The following is a 23,691-nucleotide window of genomic DNA, read 5'->3' on the forward strand; positions in this document are numbered from 1 at the left end:
GATATTGTTCACTCCTATTTTACCTGATGTCTCTCCAGTTTTGGACACAGCTGAAGCCCTTGGTCTGGGTAACTTGAAGTTCTTCCTCCTTTTCTGTCAGCTTCCTTTTGATTTTGATTGTAGAGTCCTCTTCCATAGTCTTCCTTTTAAGTGGCAGTCTTTTCCAAAGATCTCCTAAATGTCACCATTTCTATTCTTGTTCTATATACCATACCCAAGCAATTCCACCTGCTCCCCTGTTTCAGTTGTTATCTACCTGCTAGCAAGTCCAAAATCTATGTCTTCAGTTCAGATCAATCTCCTGAACCCAGGATCTGTATGCCTATTGGACATAAACAGGTCCCGAAGTAAAATCACCCCGTCTTCGACTTTGCCCACCTCTGACCCATTTTGCTGTGTTACCCATCTCATCAGAGTACCACTGACTGCACAATGCAGAAACCTGGGAATGAACTTTGATATTTTTCCCTCACCCACATTCCAGCAATCAAATGAATCATCTAAATTTAATTTCTATGTCTTAAATATCTTTCAAATCCTCCTATTTTTCTCCATCCACACTATTACTACCTACTCCTGCCCACCAACTTATTCTTATAATAGTTTACTAACCAGTCTGCTGACTGGTCTTGCCCGCCTTCACTCTGCACAGTCCACAGAAGTTCCTCTATCCTATGGTAAAATGCCTCTAAAAATTAGGTCCTTTTCACCTGAGCACCACTTTCTCCTTTTTACAGTTCAGCAAGTCCCTCTGTACTATACGCCTGTACCCTCTCTCTGAGTCCCACTTCCTCACGCCCTCCCAAACCACCAATACAAATGCAAAGTTCAGCTACATCCTACTTATTCCCCAGGTCTCAGTTGAAATGTCACTTGCTCTAGGCCAGTGGTTCCCAAATAAGTAGCTTCAGTGACCTGGAAATTTGTTAGAAATGGGACTTCTTTGATCCCAACCAGAACTCCTGAGTCAGAAACCCTGGGGGGAGGACCCAAAAATCCCTTATAACAAATCCTCCAGGAAATTGTAACAAAGGTAAAGTTTGAGAAGTGCTACTCTAAACAATTTTTCCTCACAGGCCTAAGATGGGTGAGGGTGTCTTTCTAATAGACTCTTCAGGCCTCCTAAAATAATTCCTGAGTTTTTACTGTGCTGGCAACAGAAACTTAAACCTTCTAGTGTAACAAAAATTTCCAATTTCAGAACCTTTTCATTTGTGATTTTTCAATATCTTTCTTTTCTCCTTTTTTTTTGGCAGGGGGAGCAAAAATTACGATGTCATTAGAAGGAAAGAAAATGGCCAAAGGAACATAGCACTCCAACATCTCTTTAATTTACAAAAAAGAATGAATATGTACATCTTCAAGCTATCTAGTCTTCTGTTTTATTAGTAGAGTAGCCCTAATATACTAAAGTTCTCCATTCAAGTTTAATTTCTATTAATCTTTGTACCTTTATATAAATTCCAGAGAATAAATGCTGGTTATAAACAGCATGAGGTGATGGTTACCTGCAGTGAAGGTAAAGCAGCTCCATTTCTGACAGAAGGACCTGGAGACTGACCATACAAAAGGACTGCATGTTGCTGCCTGTCATTCTTCTGTCAATGGTGGCAAGTCCCCATGTTAGTTAACTTTTCATCAGTTTTTCAAAATTTCATTATCAGAAGCAAATCAGAGCTACATTTTTGTCATTGGATTTTAGATAAGGATTAAAATGGGTTGGCATAGCCTGGCCAAAAATAGCTTTTAGGCATTTATCAGACTTCAAGTTCAGTAAGATTATCATGAGTGTATTAAGTTATTGCTGGTATAATAAAATTCACAAGTGGGTCTCCCTAATATAGGTATTTTTGTCAATTTCAGTGATCTTCTTGAGCTCTCATATCACATGTTGTTCTTCCTTTCTTCTCACTTTATCATAAGTAGATAGGATAGGAAGGAATTATGAAAAAAAGAAAGGAAGGAAGGGAGGGAGCGAGGGATGCAAGACTGTTCTGTGTGCTGAATCTTAGACATGGAGCCACAAAGAACATTGGGGATTATCTATTCTGATCCTTTTAATATATAGAAATAATTCTGAGACCCAGTGAGGGGAGTCATTTATTTAGCAAGTAGCAAAACTATCCTCTTAATCTCACATGAAGACTTTTTCCAATTACAGTATTTTACCAAAAGAGAACTATTATCTGGCTCAGAACCTGTAACAGCCTTAAAAAGCACAACATGAATTTAATTCTCCAAACATACCATGTCTCCTCCACTTTCCCATAGATTTAAATACTACCATTCTATCAAAACTCATTCAGTTACCATTTATCCTTATACATTTAGTTACAAAGCATGATGCTACCCAGCTTGGGGAACAGAGAGAAGAAAGAATTTGGTAGCTCCCAGAACCAGAGCCAGCACTGAGAACTCCAATCAACAATATATTCAGACAGCACTTACAGGAAAACAGAAGCAAGGCATAGAAAACAGCTCTATTGGATATAGCCTAGTCAATCATCAGTCAATCAAATACAGCTTAACTGTTTGATTATGGCTTAGAAGGCCACTGGTTCATCTGCAACTAGCCAAAGCTCAGTGGCTATTATTAAACTCTACATTGGTTTCACCCTCTGAACCCAGTGCTGGTGTACAGTCCAAATTCATGTCTTCCCACATGATATTATTTAACAATATAAAATGGTTAAAATGACACAGTTTTAATGTTAATATTTAAATCTTGATCTATTCTTAACTTACAACTGAAGATTTAGGTTTACAGTCTGAGAAAAGTCTTTTACCCTGAAATATAGGTCAATTACACAGAAGTAATTCCCAGGGATGCCATAAATCTTTTCTTTTTTAATAAAGACTGTGCATATGAGAATGAGGTAGGAAATGAAAAATTATTTCTCTTTCTAAGGACAGTTTCAATCTAATTGTATAAGACCTAATGGCTCTAATTTTTCAGTCTCTTTAGCATACATTTATAGAAAAAGAGTGGTGCCAAACCACAAAAAAATGACAAAATTCTTTGCAAATATGAGCTTACTATTTAACATGAGTGATCATTTGCAAAAACAAGAAGAAAACCTACCTAATTCTCAAAGAATAGCTGCACATTAATACATTTCTTCTATTTCAGGTGCTAGTCTCATAAAAAGAAATGTTAAAAATAATTTTTAAAAACCTCTATAATAACTCTTGCATTAATTTCAACATTAAACCACAGAAAAATATGCAAGCACACTATCTGTGGCTGCAGTCACAGAAATAATTTAGGAGATAACTGTGTGAGTACACAACAATGGTTGAATTTGATAATATTTTTAACTGTTAGATGGTATTATTTGTGTTGATGTAGAAGAACTTTGAGTTGTGGCCAGTGATGCTTCTAGAAATTAATCATGAAGTGCTGCTTGTGATTGCTCTTTAGATGTCATGCTGTTTAATTATTTATGCTTTGTCTCACTAGTCCATTTAAAACACTTTGACTTGGTAGGTCCCAAAGTGCCTACCGCATTGCCTTGCTGTTATAGGTCATAAGTGTCATACACTGTAGCAAATATTCATCTATTCTCACATGTAAATTGATTCCTTCATTAAAATGATAATGCATGGTCAAAGCAAATAGCTAGAAAACATAAACAAAGAAAGAAAATCACCAAAAACAGTACTTTTATAATTTATACTGTAATGAATACTCTTGCAGATAATCTTTGTGCATACTTTAATTTTTTTAGACTTCAGAAAGTAAAATTACTCAGTTTTTGAAAAGACAATACGTATTACAAAATACAGTGGGTTGTACTGACTAGCACTCTCTCCAGCAGAGGATGAGCATCTTGCCTTACTGGATACTACTAGTATTGACAATTTCATAAACTTCTTAAACACCCTTTCCTATTGAAATTCATAAAAAACTATACTACACTGTATTTGCTCTGCTTTCATTACTAGTTTCATTGAACATTTTTTCATAAAACTACTACATAGGCCAAGCATATATTTTCTTTGGAAAACTGTCTATTCAATTCCCATTTCAAAAATTGGGTGATTTGTTCCTTAATTGTTGAGTTATAATAATTCTTTATATATTATAGACATAAGACTGCCAGGATTGCCAGAAGGCTGATGACCAACTGGCAAATTTTAATTTTTCTCAGCAAGCTTTATACAAAAGAGAAAGAGACTTAAACATCAAAAACACTCTGACCTAGTTACAACCTTTCTGTGTTTTCCACCCTGCATTCTTACTGCCAGTGTCCTTGACTAAGTATAAACTTCTTTTCAGTCAAGGGAAACCATTTAGCATTCCTTCCCACTGTGATAGAGGCATGGTGCACCTGCAGATTCCAACCTTGTCGGAATGCTGCTAAGCCACAGTGACCTTGTCAGACTATGGCTTTTGGTTGCCAACACAAGACACTTACTGGAAATATAATTTGAAAATGTTTTCTTCTGTTCTGTGGGTTTTCTTTTAATTTCTTATAGTGTCCTTTGATGCACAAAAATTTAAATTATTGAGGCCACTTTTTCCCTTTGTTACTATGCCTTTCTATTATCACAATGTTATGAATACTTATAATCCCTTTCTTCTGAGAGTTTTATGTTTCAGCCTACATTTAAGTCTTGGATCCATTTGGAATTAATATTTGTGTAGGTATAAGGTAGAGAAGTCCCCCTTCATTCTCTTATCTGGGGCTATGTGGCTATGTCTACATGTGGATACCAATTTTCCCAGCAGCATCATTGAAAAGACCATCTTTCTCCATTGAGTTGTCTTGGCACCCTTATAGGAAAGCAGTTAACCATAAAATTGTGGGCTTAGCTCTTGACTCTGAATTCTATTCTGTTCATCTAGTATACAGGTGACAACTGCAGGCAGGTGAGGCAGCAAACAGCCTGTAAAAGTAGACTGTTTCACCTTGGCTTTTAAAGAGGCCTGTATTCCCTTCTGTTCTGCAGCATGAATGAGTCAACCTCACTTTCCTCTTTTTCTCTGATTTACTGCACATAAAGAACAAGCTATTTCTACTTGAGAGCATAGATTTGGACATAGGCATGCTAACAAGGAACATGAGGATAACAACAAATTTAAAAATATCATCGAAGAAGTCCTAATTCTGAATTACCAGATGGGTTTGTCATTTTGAAGGTGATTAGGACATTGTACATGTGTGCACATACATATAACAAGTTGAAAGAATAAAAACCTAGGCAACAAAATAGTCTCATCTTTCAAGCAATGGGTATAGCCATAAAATGTATACTGGAGTACAAGCCTCTTTTCAGAGATCTAGACATAAAATATTGATGCTATTATTAGAAAATAGAGCATACTTATAAATATTTGAAAAATAAAAGCTCCACATTGAAAGGCTTAGGGTGCAGATGCTATACAATAAACTGCATTTCAAAATTATGTGTCATAAAACAAAGCAAATACAACACCTGAATTCAGACAAAATAAGATGAGCTTTAAGTCTACTTAGTTTTCTGGGTAACTACATTCCTATTCTATTCATATTTATTAGTATACTCTGAAAGGAAGAATAATTAAAATAAATTTGGCTTTTATTTCAATTTTTTATTCAAAAGGTACTCATTGATGTTCAAGGTTTTATATTAATATAGACTTCTGGTTTATAAAAGGCATCTTTTGTCAATATGCATATATTTCACAAATTGTTTACTTTGTATGAGTAGATTAGACTAATTATTAATTTGTAAATGGAGTGTTCAAGGTAAAAATCCTTAATTGGTTTCTGTAAGAGTCCTAGGCCATTCAGCTGGGATCCTTCGCCGTGTTGGACAAGGCAGTGTGGCAGGTCACTGAAGGGGCAGAGTGGTGAGGAACAAGTAGAGAGAACTCGGCAGCTTCCCTCTAAATTCTAGCTAGCTAGACATTTTATAATTAAAGAGTAACTCTTTGAAGTAGTTTTGTTTTCATGGCACATGGGGAAGCCATTCAAAACAGCTAGCTGTGTGCAAGGTCCCAATGGATGCAGATGCAGGTGCCTCCAGACAGACTGCAAATATGCCAAGAAAGGGAAGATGTGTAGGGAAAAGTGAGAGGGGAGCAACTGCCTATTTCTCAGGTTTTTAAGGACTTTTTCTTGTTAGGTGCTTTCAAGCCTATAAATGATCAAAATGACAAAAATGAAGGGTCCACAAAGCTAAGGTATATAACTACACAGTATTTCTGAGAATTAGCTAGAATCAGGATAGCATACAAATAGTCTGTGTACTTGCATGAGTCTCTGGTATGTTTCATTCCAATGCTTTCTTAATTAATGCAATTATGAAGTAAATTTATATTTGTTAAGAGAGAAATTATTTTTGAACTTTCCTGTTTCATTAAATACAATTTAAAATGATAAAAAATGTCTCTGGGGAGATTGCCTAGATTTTAGTCTCAGGGAGTTCGGGTGGCACTTAATGAGTTATTAAACAGCAAAAAGAGAAAGTCAAGTTATTTATAAAACTAATTATTTTCTAGTTTCTTAAAATTCCAGTTTTAGAGTTCTGAAACCATAATCTAAAGTCTTCATTCTCTAAGAATTCACCTTAAGCATGCCATTTAGTTACTCATCTAGTATATAAGAAGGTGTATAGGAGGTACAGGTAAAGAAGGAAAAGCTTGGCTATTTTTCAATTTACCTCCGAGGCCAACTAACTTTCTGTGGCTTTGGAACTTACTGTTTCTATCCAAATAGTGCCCTGAGTGATAGGGAAAGAGACTTTCGTTAGAAGTGTAAGAATGAATTCCTTTTCTCTGATGAACACTGTGGTTCTTAAGCAATATCACTATGAGCAATTTTCTACTTGAAGGTAATCTATATCCCAGACCATTGAACCAGTCAAGAAGAGAAGCCACAGTAAGCTCAGCAAAAAGAAGGCCTGGGATCCACATCATTATCAGGATCCATATGGCAAACTGCTATTTCCTAGTCAAAATGCAATGCCCACAGCTATGTGTTCAAAGGATACTTTATGGGTATATTATTTTGGCTGAGGTGGGCAACTGGCTAAAACTGTTTTGAAATGGTAAAATCCTTTTTACCATGACTTGGGACCTTGCTTTGGTTCAGATATGGCTTCAGTGTGTCTCCCCAAAGTTCATGTGTTGTATGAGAGGCCATGTGGGAAGTGTGGAACATTTAAGAGGTGATGCCTCATATGGGTCAAAGGTTAGCTCTCATGGGACCCCTTGCCTTAGTCCCTGACAGGTGATTGTTGTAAAAAGAACAGGCCTGGCTTCATGCAGCTCTCTGGCTCCCCATTTGGAGATGTGTTGTCCTTGGCCATGGGACCTTGCAAGGCAGCACTATGCTGTCTGGACTTTCAGTCTTCAAAACTGTCAGACAAATAAACTCTCTTTTAGCATAGAGTTAGCTTTCCTTGGATATGTTGTTATAGCAAGCAGACTAATACAGATGTTAAAGATGTTAAATTCATCTCTGGGCAAGGAAACTTCTAAAAGAATGTTGTGGCAGCCCATAGTCACTTGCTTAGCTGCTTAAAAATGAAGGTTATTTTACAAATGAGGGATGACCAATGCCTTGACCAGTAGACAGATGGGCCTATACTTCATCAACAGAGTCAAGTAACAGCCCTTGGGCCCTTGCCTACCACTCCATTTAAGATACTCTGCCTCTGATGATTGCCAAAATTAAGCCAAAAGAGCCCATCTTTATCATATCACAAGCTCTTAGCTTTTCTAGAGTGTCAACACTTGCTTTCCTCTTGCCTTTTTAAAGATTTCAGGTATTTGTTTTATGCACCCATAGAAGAATGTATAAAAGAAATCAGTATAAATACCTCCCAGTCACTTTTTAAAACTTACTAGGAAGCAAACTAAATGCATAAAAAATAAACCTTCCCACAAACTGTAAATATTTGGTGCTAATGAGCACAGTAGAGAAAACTGCTATGGGTTGTACTGTGAGCAAGGAGTACTGAATAATGCATGAAATGACAAGTCCCCATCCACAGCCAGAAGTCTCTCCACAACTTGCTTAAATATTCATTGGAAACATAGCACAAAAAATCCTTTGGTTTTTTTTCTTGATTAGCCTTAGAAAAATGGAAAACTAATGTGTTTTCAGAAACATTATTATAGGAAGTAGGAAAATAATCTTTTAGCATTAAGTTTTAAAATCTCTCTCCATACTCTCTCATTTAAAAGCATTTCCCCTTGGTGTCTCCTGAAGATATACCTGGCTATCTGAGCCTAGAGATATTGCCTTTCTGAGTTTCTTAGACAAACAAACGACAACAAACTAGCTTAGCAGGTGTTCTGTGAACTCACCAAGGAAGTGCAAGATGTCCTTTTAGATTTGCTCTACATCATTCATGAACTAAGTCAAATGTATTTATGGTTACTTGAAGGAAATTCCTTTTTGTAATGAATGAATCTTCTTTGTTTTGCCTACTTCAGTTCTTCTTTTCCTTATGATCCATATTGAGCTAGCTAAAACTTGTACCATTTTTCCCTCCCTCCTTCCTTCCCTCTCTTTTTCCCTTCCTCTCCCTCCCTCCTTCCCCTCTCTTTCTCTTCCTCCCTTTCTCTTTCTCCAAAGAGGAACAGTTTCAGTTGAAATGCATTTCATTACCTTGATGACCTGCTGATAAGGGGGTCTGTGGTCTGCAGATAATCTATGGAAATAATAAAGATAACTGAAAGTTGGTCTGGGGCTGGTTGTATAGCTCTGTGGTAGAGTCTATGCCTAGCATGCATGGGGCCCAGGGTTCAATCTGCAGCACAATAAATAGAATGAATGAATAAATAAATAAAGTTGGCCTCCCTTTTGTTACCACAGATGTTGATGATTCCAAACAAGATCAGTGACAAAATCCTCCTCCCCGAAGGGAAAGATCACTCCACCCTCCACGACCAAAATGCTTCTCTCCTAAGTGGCACTATTAACAATCAAAGGGCTGCTTTATAATTTTCCTCTGGAATGTCATGGCAGTCTTTGGCTATATGACTCTCAGATACAGAAGACACTGTCAGAGAAAAAGACCAGAGATTTGGTACAAGTGCATGAAGACTTCAAGTCTATTCCAGATGAACAGTACCATTTCTAGGGGCAAAGTGAAGTTCGATTTCTTTTTCAGGTTTGTTCAAGTTTTTAGTGTGCTAAGAATTCTATAAACACTATAATCAATCAGCAAAAGACCCAGGTGACAAAGAATGCTTAGTATTTCCACTAAGCCTTGAGATAAATGATGGAAATAAAGTAGAATTTCAGGGCTTTCTTGCCTATTCTATCTTCAAGGGATGATAACAGTCATTTCATATGCATACCCATAATTTCCTCAGAATGTTTTGTCTGGAGAGGTATGACTTACTTGCATTTAAAAAAATCTTGAAAAATTAAATTCTGGTGAAAATGGGGCTACAGTATTCAAGAGACATTATGCCTTAGCTCAGGCTGCTTTGATCCTTCAACGTACTCCAAATCAGGTATTCCCAAAGCCTGATTATGTAGCTTTCCCTTTAATTCTATGACCTTCCCTGTATTCTTCTAAAAGACTAAATTTTTGCTTCATTTATCCATAGTCAGTTTTTGTGGTTTGCAACCAAAATATCCAATTTGATATATTTATAAACATTCAAATTATACATAATCCTTACAAATTTACAGGTGACATATTAGTCATTTACAGATGAGGAAACTAATTCTTAGGGATTCCTCATTGCATAAATAGACAATAACAGAACTAAAATTTGACTTTGGAATTGCCAGAATTTGTGTCATTCCTCTCTACCTTGTCACTGCAAAACTTGGACTTCCTTTCTTTAGGGTCACACATTGCTTAACCATAAGAGATATCAGCCAGAAAATATCTCTCACAGCTCCATTAACTACAACCATCCACACATCCATTCATTCAACAAATATCCAGTGCTTAGTACAGGCCAAGGGCAGCACTAGAGATGGAAGATGAAAAGCTGGGTCAGCCAGCCCTTCCCTCAGATGGCTCATATTCCTCTGGGAAGCTGATGATCAGTTTCCAGATAAACAATATTATAATCAGTTAGATTTAAGCATTACAGAAAAAGAAGACCCAAAATCAGTAGTAAAGCCATGTGGTTCATTCAGGATAGGAATAACTCAGCTCATTAAATTAGAAATAATCTATTCAATTTAAGCCTCTGTTGGAGTAATTCTTCATGCAATGACTTTTAGAGACACAGTAGAGAGAAAATAGTTTTAATTCCAGTCTTTAGAATAAACAAAAGAGATGATGATGAACTCTCAAGAGTTCTGCTGTATTTGTGCATCGCTTCTCGGCCTTTTGGCTAAGATCAAGTGTAGTATCTGCTGTATTTGTGCACTAGCTAGTATTTTCCTTAAGTCAGTTCTTATTTATTGATTCAAAATATTTTAAAGGAAACTTTATATTGTTATCTTAATTGACAAGAAATAAAAAGTAACCATAAAAATAAATATAGTGAAACAAAGAGAAGGAATCTGAAGGAGACAGCATTGTAGTGAAAGCTCTGAGGCTGAAGCTTGAGCCACTCTGTTACACAGGTGTCATTTTTTTTTAAAGACCTGCTGGTTCTAAACTAATTTTTCTCCTGGAAATAATCAGAAGGATTGAAAGAGAGTCTGAATGGAAGTAATTTCCTCATATTATGATTCAGTACTATATAACACTGTGTTTACACTGCAACAAATACCCTTTGCAGACCGTGGTGCTGTGTGTTTGGGAACACACTTAGGTAGCACACAGTGATTCAGAGAATATGAGTGTATTAATGTAGAGAGAACTCTGGAAAGCAGCTTCTAGTTCTTCATCTGACATTTCACTCAGTGCCCATCTTCTAACGGGCACTGAGATCTCCTGTATGTCAGGTATTGTGCTTGAGAGACTCCACGGGAAGACTCTCACTTCAAGGAAAAGATAAGTTAAAGTAATGAAGACAATTAAATAGAAAACCACAGAGCAATGAAGGTATTACAACAGAGAACAGGACAGACATTGAGTGTTAAACTGGTAAGAAGAGTGGTCATTTTCATGTTAAGAGAGAGCACCTGTTCTTTCAGAATTTCTAGAGGACCACTCTATGCTGTCACTGATGTCTGTTTCCTCTGGTAAGCATCAAGTAGGGAGTGGAAACTGGAAGCTGCTTAAAGAGTAGAAGGACACAACAATAAAATAAAAGTACCTGAGAGGCTGCCAGGAGAGTCAGAAAGAACATATACATGGGATGAATTCTTTCCTTTTCCATGACAGACAGACCCATAACCTCTTAGAGTCAGGGGTTATATTATGATTTAAATTGGACTTCCTGCAATCCAGTCCAAATTCTTTATACTTTACCATGTATATCTATATAAGACAGGAATCTTGAGAATCAAAGAGATTCATATTTATTCCTCAAAGATAATCTAGATCATTCTCAATTAAGTGCAAAAATGAAAGGGAGGGGGGGAGAGAGAAAGAGAGAGAGAGAGAGAGAGAGAGAATACTTTTATTGCAAAACACATGGGCAAATTAGCATGAAAATATGAATGACTTACTGTGGTTATCAAAGCAGCTTTAAAGCTGACTAATACACAGTGTTTACTCTATAGGAGGTTGTGGTTGTTTTTTGGTTTTTTGTTTTGCTTTGTTTTGTTTTTTATACTATGCTCTTTGGCACAACTTTACTCAGACTTTCTTTAAACACAGAAAAAGGGGGCAAGAGAAAGCCTTAGAACAATTTCTGGCCATCCCTAGCCTTTGTGAATAGGTAGTTTATTTTATTGCCTCATTCTTCCTAGTATTTAGGTGGTTTTAAAACTAAGTATAAGAACTTTATAGTATACCCCATTTTCAAGGTTTATAATCACTGGAGCATAGTAGTTAAGGAGGAAAGTCAAGAACTCTATAATTCTGAACTTTACCCTAAAATATCAGCAGAATTACCATAGGATATGGAACTTGGGGAGGGAAGCAGTAGTTTTTGTCAAACAAGCATATCGTTGAACTCTCCTACACAGGATTCTATTGTAGCTTGGACAGGAATGATTGCTTCAGCTCTATTGTCTTTGTATTCCTTCCTGTTTTTAGCTAGTAAGCAATTACAATTTCATGCTAAGCCAACCAATCTTATCCTTCCAAGGAATGAAGATGAATAAAACATAATATACCTGTGAAGCTTGAGAGTGACAGTTCCATAAACAGTGGCAAACCCGAGAAGACGGACCCATCTTAGGAGGATGCAGCGAAATGTACTTGGCTCAAAGTACAAAATGACAACCTGTGGGATTAGAAGAGAAAGAAGAGACCTTTAGGATCAACTGATGACCCACACTAAAGTCAGTATTTCATGAGATGTTTCATATATGTGAACGTTGATATAAGCACACACTCAAAGAATTCTTTAAAAAGTTACTTTGATCACTCATTGAGACTGAAGAGCTATAGTCTTCCTACTACTTTCAAATAAAATCTAAATTCTTTAACCCTAAGTTTGAGGAATTTCTATCGACTGTCCCAAGTCTCTAGAATATTCAAATGTAACTTTACTTCCCGACAAAGGGAGTGATCCAGCTTAGTGCTTTTTGCCCTCCTCAGAGCCTCACTTATTTCTACCTACACTTCAATGATGGCTTTCCCCTGTCTGAGATCTTCCTGACAGGATTACCCTGTACCATACCCCCAAACAAACCACCATTTCATTTTTGCTACTTAGCGCTGGATCAATGACCTCACTAACTCCTCTCTTCTCACTCCAGAGTTTGATTTACCAGAAATAAAATATTTTAGACACTGTGCTATGTGCTCTTGATACAAGACACAAAGACCAAAAGAAGGGAAAGAGAAACATGCAAACCACATTGCTGTGCTATCCATCTGTGGGGCCACAAAGGAACAAGTGGCCAGTATTGAGGGAGGACAGTAAAAAGGCATGTGTAAGACATTCTATTGCCTTCGATGTGCTCTTGTGACATTTTATGCAATCCTTTTTAGAATCAGAATTATTTTGCCCTGTCTATGGGACCCTGTGTAGTACTAAAAGATTAATGTTATTAACGAACATTAAAAGATTTAAAGCTATTGAAAAACAGTCTTATAATTTTCTGCTGGAGCAGCTGGCCTGAGATAGTTCTGCTGAAATCAAGACCACCATAACAGAAAAGATAGCTACTGCCAAACTCTGACTGTTACTTTTGATTTTTCAAACCATAGATGTGTATATTGCTGGGAGCTAACATTTTCTTGTAAATACTTTTAAAGTGGAGCCACTGTCTCCTTCAGAACAAACAATGACATTGCCTATTACTCTCTCCTAGTACTTCTCAAATATTTCTACTACATAAAGGTATTAAATTAGAATGCAATCCTCAAGAAATGGAGCAAGTACTTCACAAAAGTCTCAAGGAGAAACTCTTAAAATAGGCATGGATCAGAGATAATATTGCCTTGTGTGTTTCTGGAGGTAAGTAAAAAAATGTATCTTTCTTTCTCTACTTATGTACAGTATTTGTCCTTAAATTTCTAATTCACTACATATAGTAAAGATATAGACAGAGATTTGCCTTCAAGATTTACCAGAAAAAATGTTTGGATTTGGATATATATATATATTTATATATTTATATATATAAATGCTTTTTATTTACTATTTTCACAAAGCAGATTAAATTCCATAAATTTATATGCCAGGTTTTAGCACATATATTTTAGACATAGTTCCTTTGTACAAGAGTCCAATAGTAATTACGAGTTGTAAAAGCAAGCTTAATTAAGGAATTTAAGCAAGAGAAAAAAAGTTAAGGTAATAAACAAATAGGAAACTTGATACATGATTGAAGGATTTGGAGAGTATACATGTTCCTTCTCACAGCAGAGAGAAACTACAGTTTACAGACTAGAATCTAGAACACATAAAATCTCAAAATATTTCCAGTGAAGATGGATTTAAAAGTTATCCTACAACAGTGGATTCCTGAGGGTTATGAAATTCTCGGAGTTATTATAAAGCTTCCAGGTATATAGTGAACTCTATTTGGGCAATGAATGATTGAAAGTGAATGATTACAACAGAAGTCTACATGATTTTTTATTTTAAAATAATAATTTTTAAGAAAAAAATTTAAAACAATTTTTTAAAATTAGGTTTCACCCCACAGGTGGGCAATCTTTATTTGTGGATATGAGTCACTGTCAGAGAATTTCAAATTCTCTTTTTCTTCTTCAGAATTCCAAATTTATTGGCACAGGTAGTCAAAATATCATCTTTTAACAAATATTTGCATTTTCTCAATTTTTATTTCTGCTATTTTAATCCTGATGTTATTTTTCCTTCTGATTGGATAGTGGGGCAGTCTCACACAAATGTGTTAAATGTATTATTCTTTATAAAAATTGATAACTGTATTTCTCGATTGATTTTTATTAGTGTATATCAATTGTACAAAGAGATTTCACCATGGTATTTTACACGTGTCATATAGGACTTTGATCAGATTAATCCCCTCTTTTACTCTTCCTTTTTCCTGACTTCTCCCTCGAGTATTTTCAACTGGTTTCAGTGGGTTTCCTTATGCCATCTTCACACATAGAAACAATGTATTTTGACATTGTTTGTCCCTCATCAAAGAATTACTCATGTACTGTTTGGAAACTACTGATAGACCTTCAAACTTTTATTTCATAGGTGAAGAAGAATTTGAGAACTTGTAAGGGATGATGGAAACTCAGAAATAAATAAAAGAATAAGAGTTAAATTTTTAGCATCTGTGGATGTAGAAGTTTAAAAAGTAACAGAAAATTAAATTCTAGTGAACTTAATAAATGAATTATCAGAAACAGTTTAGCAAACAGTGAACTGAATTCCTAGTATGGATGTACCAAGGGCAATGTGGTGATGTGGGTGGTGGTGGAGAGTACGGACTCTAAATCCAGTTTCTCTGCGTTCTTATACTGGCTGTTTTCCTTATTAGCTATAGCTTTGTCAAATTACTTAATATTTCTTTGCTATACCTCAAATGTCTGATTTATTAGGTGGACACAATAATAATAATATGTCTTCCTGGGACTATTTTAAAGTTTAAATGTAGAAGTGTGAGTTAGGCAGTTGAACAGTGCTTGGCACAGTGAATATTGAGTAAGTATTGGCAAAAAGTATTAGGAGAGTTGCTTTATTTATTTTTTGTTGCATAAGTTATCATTTTCATCGCAGTGTAAACACATCCCATTATTTCAATGATTTTCTGACCATTCCAGCCATTCCTTCTTTTGAATTACTATAATCACTTCTTTAAATTATTGTGCTGGGGGTACACTGTGGCATTTACAAGCATTCTTACAATATACCAAATATCTCATAATCACCTTTTGACTGTACACTTTTCTATTATATCTTATATTTTAGTTATATGTACAGGTATGTCTCTGAATCAAATGTAAAATTGAAGAAGGGCATGTTTCTGTGTACATTTCATGTGCTTTATGAACATTAAATGTATACATACTAAATATTTGCCTAATAACCTATTTCAGCTAATTTTAAAAGAAAGTGTTATCTTCAGAATAATCCATTTGATATTACATACACATGTATATAAATGGAAAAATGAGACCTGTTGAAACTATTCTAGGAATCACAGAACAGGATGGAGGACAAAATTGGATGGGGTGAATTCAACTATGATACATTGTAAGAACGTTTGCAAATGTTACACTGTACATTTGCAAGTACAACAACATCATCCTCATCAATGACAACAATAATAATATTGATGATAAAACCCAGAATAATCCATTGGAAAACTCTAATTAGGGCTCACTAATCACTGCGTGAACCGTAGCATTTGGGGGGCATGGAGGAAGGGAGGAACAACTTACAGTGAAATTAGTTCAGTTCTGCCATGAGGAGGAACAGGTGCGGTGTGCAGGCAAAGAGGAAAGAGGGAGGGAGCTCAAGACAATGTATGTTGTGGGGAAAGTTGGGGAGTGTGGAGTGTATGGTTATAGGCTAAAAGATATTCAGAGGAGTACTGAAAATAAAGCCGTGAACTAGAGATGAGTCCTGATTACTATAAGCTTTGAATAACAGGGTGAGACATTCTGATTTTATTCCATGAACAGTAGACATGCCATTAAAATTCCTTTAGTGGGCCATGGAGTTTATCTGGCAGCAGTATGTCAGAGATCATTTGGGTTATGGGCGAGAAAGACACTGAAGGTGAGAAGACCAATTGAAAGAAAAAAAGAGAGACAAATTCCTTATCTTACAAAAATTTCCCCCTTTCCTCTCCTCTTATTCCAGGTCCCCCTTCATTTCAGTCCTCAACTGTCATTGGCTGGGATGTTTCTGATTCCCCTCACTGCCCTGCTTAGAACCTTTCAGCAGCTCTTAGTACTTTTAGAAAAAAGTCTAAATCACTTAAGATGGTTGGCTGGTCACCATCTCTAACAATAAAGGAAATGCAAATTAAAACCACGCTAAGATTCCACCTCACCCCTGTTAGAATAGCCATCATCAGCAACACCACCAACAACAGGTGTTGGTGAGGATGCGGGGAAAAAGGAACCCTCTTACACTGTTGGTGGGAATGTAGACTAGTACAACCACTCTGGAAAAATATTTGGAGGCTACTTAAAAAGCTGGACATCGATCTACCATTTGATCCAGCAATACCACTTTTGGGGATATACCCAAAAGACTGTTACTCCAGAGGCACCTGCACATCCATGTTTATTGCGGCACTATTCACAATAGCCAAGTTATGGAAACAGCCAAGATGCCCCACCACTGACGAATGGATTAAGAAAATGTGGTATCTATACACAATGGAATTTTATGCAGCCATGAAGAAGAACAAAATGTTATCATTCGCTGGTAAATGGATGGAATTGGAGAACATCATTCTGAGTGAGGTTAGCCTGGCTCAAAAGACCAAAAATCGTATGTTCTCCCTCATATGTGGACATTAGATCAAGGGCAAACACAACAAGGGGATTGGACTATGAGCACATGATAAAAGCGAGAGCACACAAGGAAGGGGTGAGGATAGGTAAGACACCTAAAAAACTAGCTAGCATTTGTTGCCCTTAACGCAGAGAAACTAAAGCAGATACCTTAAAGCAACTGAGGCCAATAGGAAAAGGGGAACAAGTACTAGAGAAAAGGTTAGATAAAAAAGAATTAACCTAGGAGGTAACACCCAAGCACAGGAAATCAATGTGAGTCAATGCCCTGTATAGCTATCCTTATCTCAACCAGCAAAAACCCTTGTTCCTTCCTATTATTGCTTATACTCTCTCTACAACAAAATTAGAAATAAGGGCAAAATAGTTTCTGCTGGGTATTGGGGGTGGGGGAGAGGAAGGGGGCGGAGTGGGTGGTAAGGGAGGGGGTGGGGGCAGGGGGGAGAAATGAACCAAGCCTTGCATGCACATATGAATAAAAAAAAAAAGATGGTAGGCTGGTTCCTTCACAATTGGAGCCACCTCATTTTTACTGTCATTACTTTCCACTCACTCGAGACTGCCACTCATTGCATTTGCTGTCTCTTTTGACTGGATTGATATGTTTAACAGAACTCCATGCTTTCACCTGTACCTGGCTTATTCCTGCCCACCCCTTAAGGCTTAAGTTCAAATAGTCCTTTCTCTAGGAAGAGGAGACTTTCCCTGTGTATTAGCATGTGGTCCCTACTTGGTAGTCATCTGCAGGCTCTGTGGCAGTCATGCTTACTTATCTTATCTACTTCAGTGATAATGGTGCTAACAGTCTTGGCATGCAAGAAAGGGTTCCTTAAATATCTGTTGAATGAAAGAAAAAAATAAACCTCTAAAAACTATGTAGCTAATGTTGCGAGACTGGGAACTCAGTTATTCATGGGAATAGATGAATGAAGATGCAGAAACAAGAAAACACTGGGAAGCTGACTACATTTTGAGGAAATATGAAATATGTGAAAATTTCACAGATGAAGAATTTGAGGACTTGTTACTGTAATGGATGATGAAATTGGTTAGAAATAAAGAATTACAGTTAATTTTTTAGCATCCATGGATAAAGTATAAGTTCAAAGATACATGAAAATTTTCTCTGGGTTACTGATGAGGAGGATGATTTTGTTTGAAATGAAACAGAAAAAAAGGAAAGGGTGTATAGTCTAGAGAAAATTATGATACTTCTACCTAGAGACTTCCTTGCCACAGCCTTCATGTCTCAATTCAGGTCTGGCATATGTAACTTTTCCCATCCCTAAGGCTAAGACTAAGACTAAGTTGGGTCTACCTCTTATTTGCATGTTTTACTCTCATGAGTACCAAGCTTTCTTCAATGTACTCATCAACTTTATCTTGAAATAATTATTTCAGTAACTCATTTTTTAATGTGTATTAAGCTAGGTTATAAGATAGATGCGGGCAGGGGTTTTAACTATCTTATTTATAATTGCACAGTCATTCCTTAGGATAGAACCTGGCAGTAATAGGTAACCAGGACATGCATGAAGAAGGAATGAGATTTTTTTTTAAAGAAAGGCTAGGAAGAAGAGAAGAAGTAAGGAAGGACGAGGAATAAATTAATTTTTAGATAAAGTGGGCATAAATTGCCTATAGGACACCCAATTCAGATCTAGTTTTGTAGTGTTTAATATACTGCATAATGAGAAAAAACCCAAACCCAAACCCAAAATGAGACCATAACATTTCAGTGTCTTTCATAGCCCTACGCTTAACCTTTTATTGTTAAGTACAACAGGAATATGTACTTTAATAAAACAATTATAGAACATATCCTAAATCCCTACTTAATAACATTTTATAACATATTTTGATGACAGAAGAAATGGAGGAAAACTAAGCCACTAAACTGAGGAATTTAGGAATGTGATGATTCTGCTATCATATTAATAGCTATCATTTTCATATACCAAAAATAATAGTAATATCAACAACAACAACTACTGCTATGTTTGGTCTCCTCCAAAACTCATTTTTCCCTCATGAATGGATTAAGTTCATTTTGGCAAGAATGGATTTGTCACCAAGGAATTAGAAAAAAAAAACAATCGCTAGGGATGATAAAAGGATGAGTTTGGCCTGGTTTGTCTGTCTTCAGAATGCTTGTTTGTCCTTCTGCTAGGTTATGATATAGTATGAAGGCCCTCACTAGATGGCAGGGCCATGCTTTTGTACTTTCCAGCATCCAAAACAGTGAACTGAATATACTTCTATTGGTTATAAATTGCCCAGTCTGTGGTATTCTGTTATAGCATCAGAAAATACATTAAGGCAGTTATCCATGCCCATGTATACACTGATCAGTATGCTAGACACATTACCTGTTTAGGGTCCAAGTATACTTTATTATCTTCTCTTTAAAGAAAAAGAGACTTAATTTGTATAGGGTAAGTAATTTGCTACTGGTTATCAAAATAGTTTTTAAAACAAAACCCATAGAAAACTCCTCTACTGGAATCAGTGCTGAAGGCAGAATTCCAAAGTACGTATTACATGAGAAAACTGTCTCCATTCTCTTGCTAATTCTAGAATCTACTGATGGATGTAAAGATATTGTATTGAATGGCTGGGATGCAGGATAAAAGTGAACCACTCAGTTCACTGAGTAACATCAGGACTGAAGAGCATGCACAATTTCAGGATAAATGAAACACGGGGCATAAATTATGGATGTTGTAAATTAAATGTGCTAGGTTAGCAGGATGGGGTAGGAGAAAAAGAGACATATTCATGGTTCACCAAGTCCACCAATTGAGAGCTTGCCCAGAAGTTTCCTTCCTCCATTTTCTTTGAGAATAAGACCTAAGTGTGAAGCCTGACTTATCTCTATATGTGCTTTAAGGACTTGATTCTTAACCATGGGAGCTTTTTCAGATGCTGACAAATCAGTCTGCTGATCTCAGTAGTGGGAAGTCTAGGCAATGAGTTTTTAAAGTATTGCTGTGACAGAGTCTTCTAAATCTAGCCCTTGTGTACCAGCCAATCCACGCAGAATACCTTCCCGTTTCATCAACCTTGATGTGTGTGTGTGTGTGTGTGCGTGTGCGTGTGCGTGTGCGTGTGTGTGTGTATTTTTTGCTGGAGATTAAACCCAGGTCTTGTGCATTCTAGGCAAGCACTCTATATGACAGAAACACATCTCCAGCTCTTGGTTTTTTGAGACTGTAGAGCCCAGGCTGGACTCAAACTTGTGACCCTCCTGTCTCTGCCTTCCAAGTGCTGGGATTACAGGCATGTCCTCAATTATGATTTTTAAAGCATGTTTTGAAGTCTTCTAGATTGCCTATACTCTTTGGATACTGAGCATAGCTAGTGAGGGGAGGAAAGGAGCCACAAAGAAAAAAACTATTAATTGCAGTTTTAATTAATTAAAACTGCCATACATACACAAACTAGCAGCATGTTGTAAAACAGAGTAGCTTTTTTGCAAGAATAGACATAGCATCAGAGACAGAAACATTGAATCTGCTCAGTAGATATGATGCCTAACACTTTTCAAAGAGAATGCTGGGGAGGTACAATGGTTAGAAGCCAGCACAGCCCAGTGCCATCCCCAAAGCTCTGAGAGCAAAAGGTGTGATCACCATGTTTTAGGCCTGATAATTTTAAGAATCTGAGCAATAGTGCTGAACTCAGCAGTTCTACTTTTCTAATTGGCTTGTTAAAGGTTATTGGCTTCAGTTCAGTGATACTAGTTGTGAACGGAATCATTTTTTATGGGTGAATGAGTTAATATGCTTTGGGGTTTCTGTTAGCAGAGACTGAGAGAATACTCTCATTTATAAAACATTACTGAGTAATAGGAGGCATGGACACAGATGCAGGTGAGAAGACTTTTGTTGATGACGTTGCTCTCCAATAAGGAATTGAAGGAGGTCTGGGGCTCCGGCACCACCACTCCTACAACCTCCGGCTTCCTACAAGGAAAAGGCCTGCTAGTTGAATATTTTCCAGGGCTTCTCATTCCCCTCCAGTTTGCTATGCTGCCAACAATCCTTACTAAACAAGTGAAGAATTAACCTCGTATTTTTTGTTCATGGAGGACAATTCACAAAGGTAAATCTTGGAAATATCTAATATTAAAACCTTGAACTTAATTTGTGTAGGTTGGTTATCTTTTGACGTACAAGGCTGGAAATAAGTCATTTAACCATATACATCAAAGTTCTCTTGTCGGGATGTATTATTTTACATACAAGAAGTATTTAGGATGAAAATGCGTATCTTGTGAATTTTTAAATAACTGTATACAGTTGGATTCAAACTATAAAAAAATTACTAGTACTTAATATCGCTTTACACTTAGGCAATTGCCTCACATGAGAGGGACTATTATTTTAATTATATGTCTTTATATAACCCGCTCTAGAACCTGTTAGTTTGTACTTGGTTCCTGTTGCTTCATAAAACCAAAAAAGGAGTAGATGGACTAAAAACATAAAATACAGAAATTATAAAATATTTAAGTAATATTTGTGGGATATTGTGACAACAGACACAAAGTGACTGACATATGCTTTCCCGAATTTTCAATATAATAATCTTGAAAATATAAAAAGGAATTAAGAACTAAAGACACAGGATAACAAGCCCCCAAAGTCTTAGTGGTTATTCTCCTTGCTGCTTGATAGATGGTATCAAATTAAGAAGTTCCTTGGAAATAATGTTTAAACCCTTAATGGGGCCTAACTCTGAGACCCACAGGTTTTTACTAAACAAGACAAACAAATTAAAAAATTCACTGTTAGGTCATGTCCTATCCATGCAGGAACTATTTCTATATCAGCCAGTGCTGGAGCCTTCTTGTACACTTCTGCCCCAACCTTACCAGCTCTGTTCCCTCCAACCCATTCAAGGATTAGAGGGCCAGGAGGCAGCACTCAGAAATGATACCTGACTGCCTGAGGAAAAGCACAGCAAGCTGGAGAGAAGCAGTGTGCTGGGAGGGTGATAATAGAAAGGATGGGTCTCCTTCCTGTGCTCACTTTCTAAATCTGTCCACAGAGAAAAGCACTTCACAGAAATAGATCATCACAACAAAGTAAACAGAAGAACACATGACTGTTTTTAATCTTAAACTTTTTACAACTTCTTAGTTTACACATTCAAAAGAAATAGCATTTTGCACAAGAATAAATTATGATGCATAACTTATGATAGAAGACTGTATCATATTTACCAATCACATGAATACAGAAAAGCTCTCAGGATTTACATATATGTAAAGAATACAAAGTAATAATAATGGTCATGCTTAAAAATTTGTGTGTATATGAGTATACTGGTATGTACACACTTGCACATAAATGAAAGTCTACTGATTCCCTGCATGTTACCCTTAACATAACACCCTTAATTTATTCCAGAAAACAAGGCAAAAGGGGTTACTCATAAAAGGTAATGGAGAAAATATATTTGTTCCTTTTAAGAAGTTAATCCAAAAATTAATTAAAAATTAATTAATTACAGAGGATTAGTTAATTCTCTGTAATCACCCAAAAAACCTGAAGCTATGGCTGTACTTCCTCTTTCCTTTCCTGAACCTCTGATGAGTACATTGCACATTCCTCTGAGAGATCTGCACACTAGTGAGGATAAGGTGAGTACTATAATCAAATTATGTAGTTAACATTTTTTGTTTTGTTTAGTTATTATAAATATTGATATTTTCTAAAATGGGTAGTTTGGCTGTAGTTCAGAACTTTGTTGTAGATACATACTAAGAAAGCATTAATTTAGGATAATGTACACAGTGTTTTATATGTGTGTATGTATGTCAATATATATCTCTCAATATTAATAATACTGACTGATTTCTTTGGATATAGTATTAGATATGCATTCAGCTCTCACTATTTTGAGACATTTAACATAATCAAAAAAAGTTTAATTTTAAAAAGAAACTATTCCAGTATGTATTGCAAGTGGTCAATAGCTGTAAGTAATATCTTTGTATCATGATGCTGTTGAACAAGTAAAAAATTTTAAGCTTTAAGAATAAGATGATTTTGTTAGGTGCTGCATTTTAAGGCTGAAATAACTAAATACATTTAGAGTCCTTAGAAATAATGTCACCATGTGTAATGCAATAGACTAATTCCTGGGAAATCTTTCTTTGGATTTAAAGACACGCACAGTAAGGAGGGCCTCTGCACATGATTACACAGATTGCACATTGTACAACTATCAAAGAAGTTTTCTTTTCTTTTTTTTTTTTTTTGCCTATAATCCTAGCTACTTGGGAGACTGAAACTGGGAGGACTGTGATTCAAAGAAGTTTTGAATAATTTAACTGACACTGACTACTTTAGATTTAGTACAAACATTTTCTGGGAGGTGACAGAGTGACGAGGAAGAAGTGCGGTTGGGGTAAAAGTAATGCCCCCGTGTGGGCATGGAGCTCTCATACCTCTGCTTCTCAAACACTCCTGTGCCAGGGAATCATCCAAAGGCCCTGTTAATATGCAAATTGTGTTTCAGCACATGTGGGGTGAGGCTGAAGACTGCACTTCTGACAATCTCCCTGAGGATGCTGATACTGCTAGTCCTTGCACCATAGTTTGAGAAGCCAAGGCTGGCTTTTTGTTTGTTTGTTTCAAGACAGGGTCTTACTATGTAGACCAGGCTAGCCTTGAACTCACTTGGCCCAAGCTGGCCTCAAAATTGCAATCCTCCTGTTTCAACCTCCCGAGTGCTGGGATTACAGGCATGCACTAC

At 36.5% G+C, this 23,691-nt stretch overlaps 1 protein-coding gene and 1 pseudogene across 2 annotated transcripts in view; one reads left to right on the top strand and one right to left on the bottom strand.

Moving 5' to 3' along the window:
- Gpr158 (G protein-coupled receptor 158) overlaps window positions 1–23,691 on the bottom strand; it is a 452,732-nt gene that overhangs the window by 32,077 nt on the left and 396,964 nt on the right. For both annotated transcript variants that reach the window (XM_074056482.1, XM_074056481.1), the window contains exon 7: window positions 12,138–12,247. In XM_074056482.1, the coding sequence (XP_073912583.1) occupies window positions 12,138–12,247 (110 nt within the window). The remainder of the gene's footprint in view (window positions 1–12,137; window positions 12,248–23,691) is intronic.
- On the top strand, window positions 10,278–10,398 carry LOC141417611 (U2 spliceosomal RNA; annotated as a pseudogene).

The sequence above is a fragment of the Castor canadensis genome, chromosome 15 (assembly GCF_047511655.1).
Source record: "Castor canadensis chromosome 15, mCasCan1.hap1v2, whole genome shotgun sequence".
Taxonomy (NCBI): Eukaryota; Metazoa; Chordata; class Mammalia; order Rodentia; family Castoridae; genus Castor; species Castor canadensis.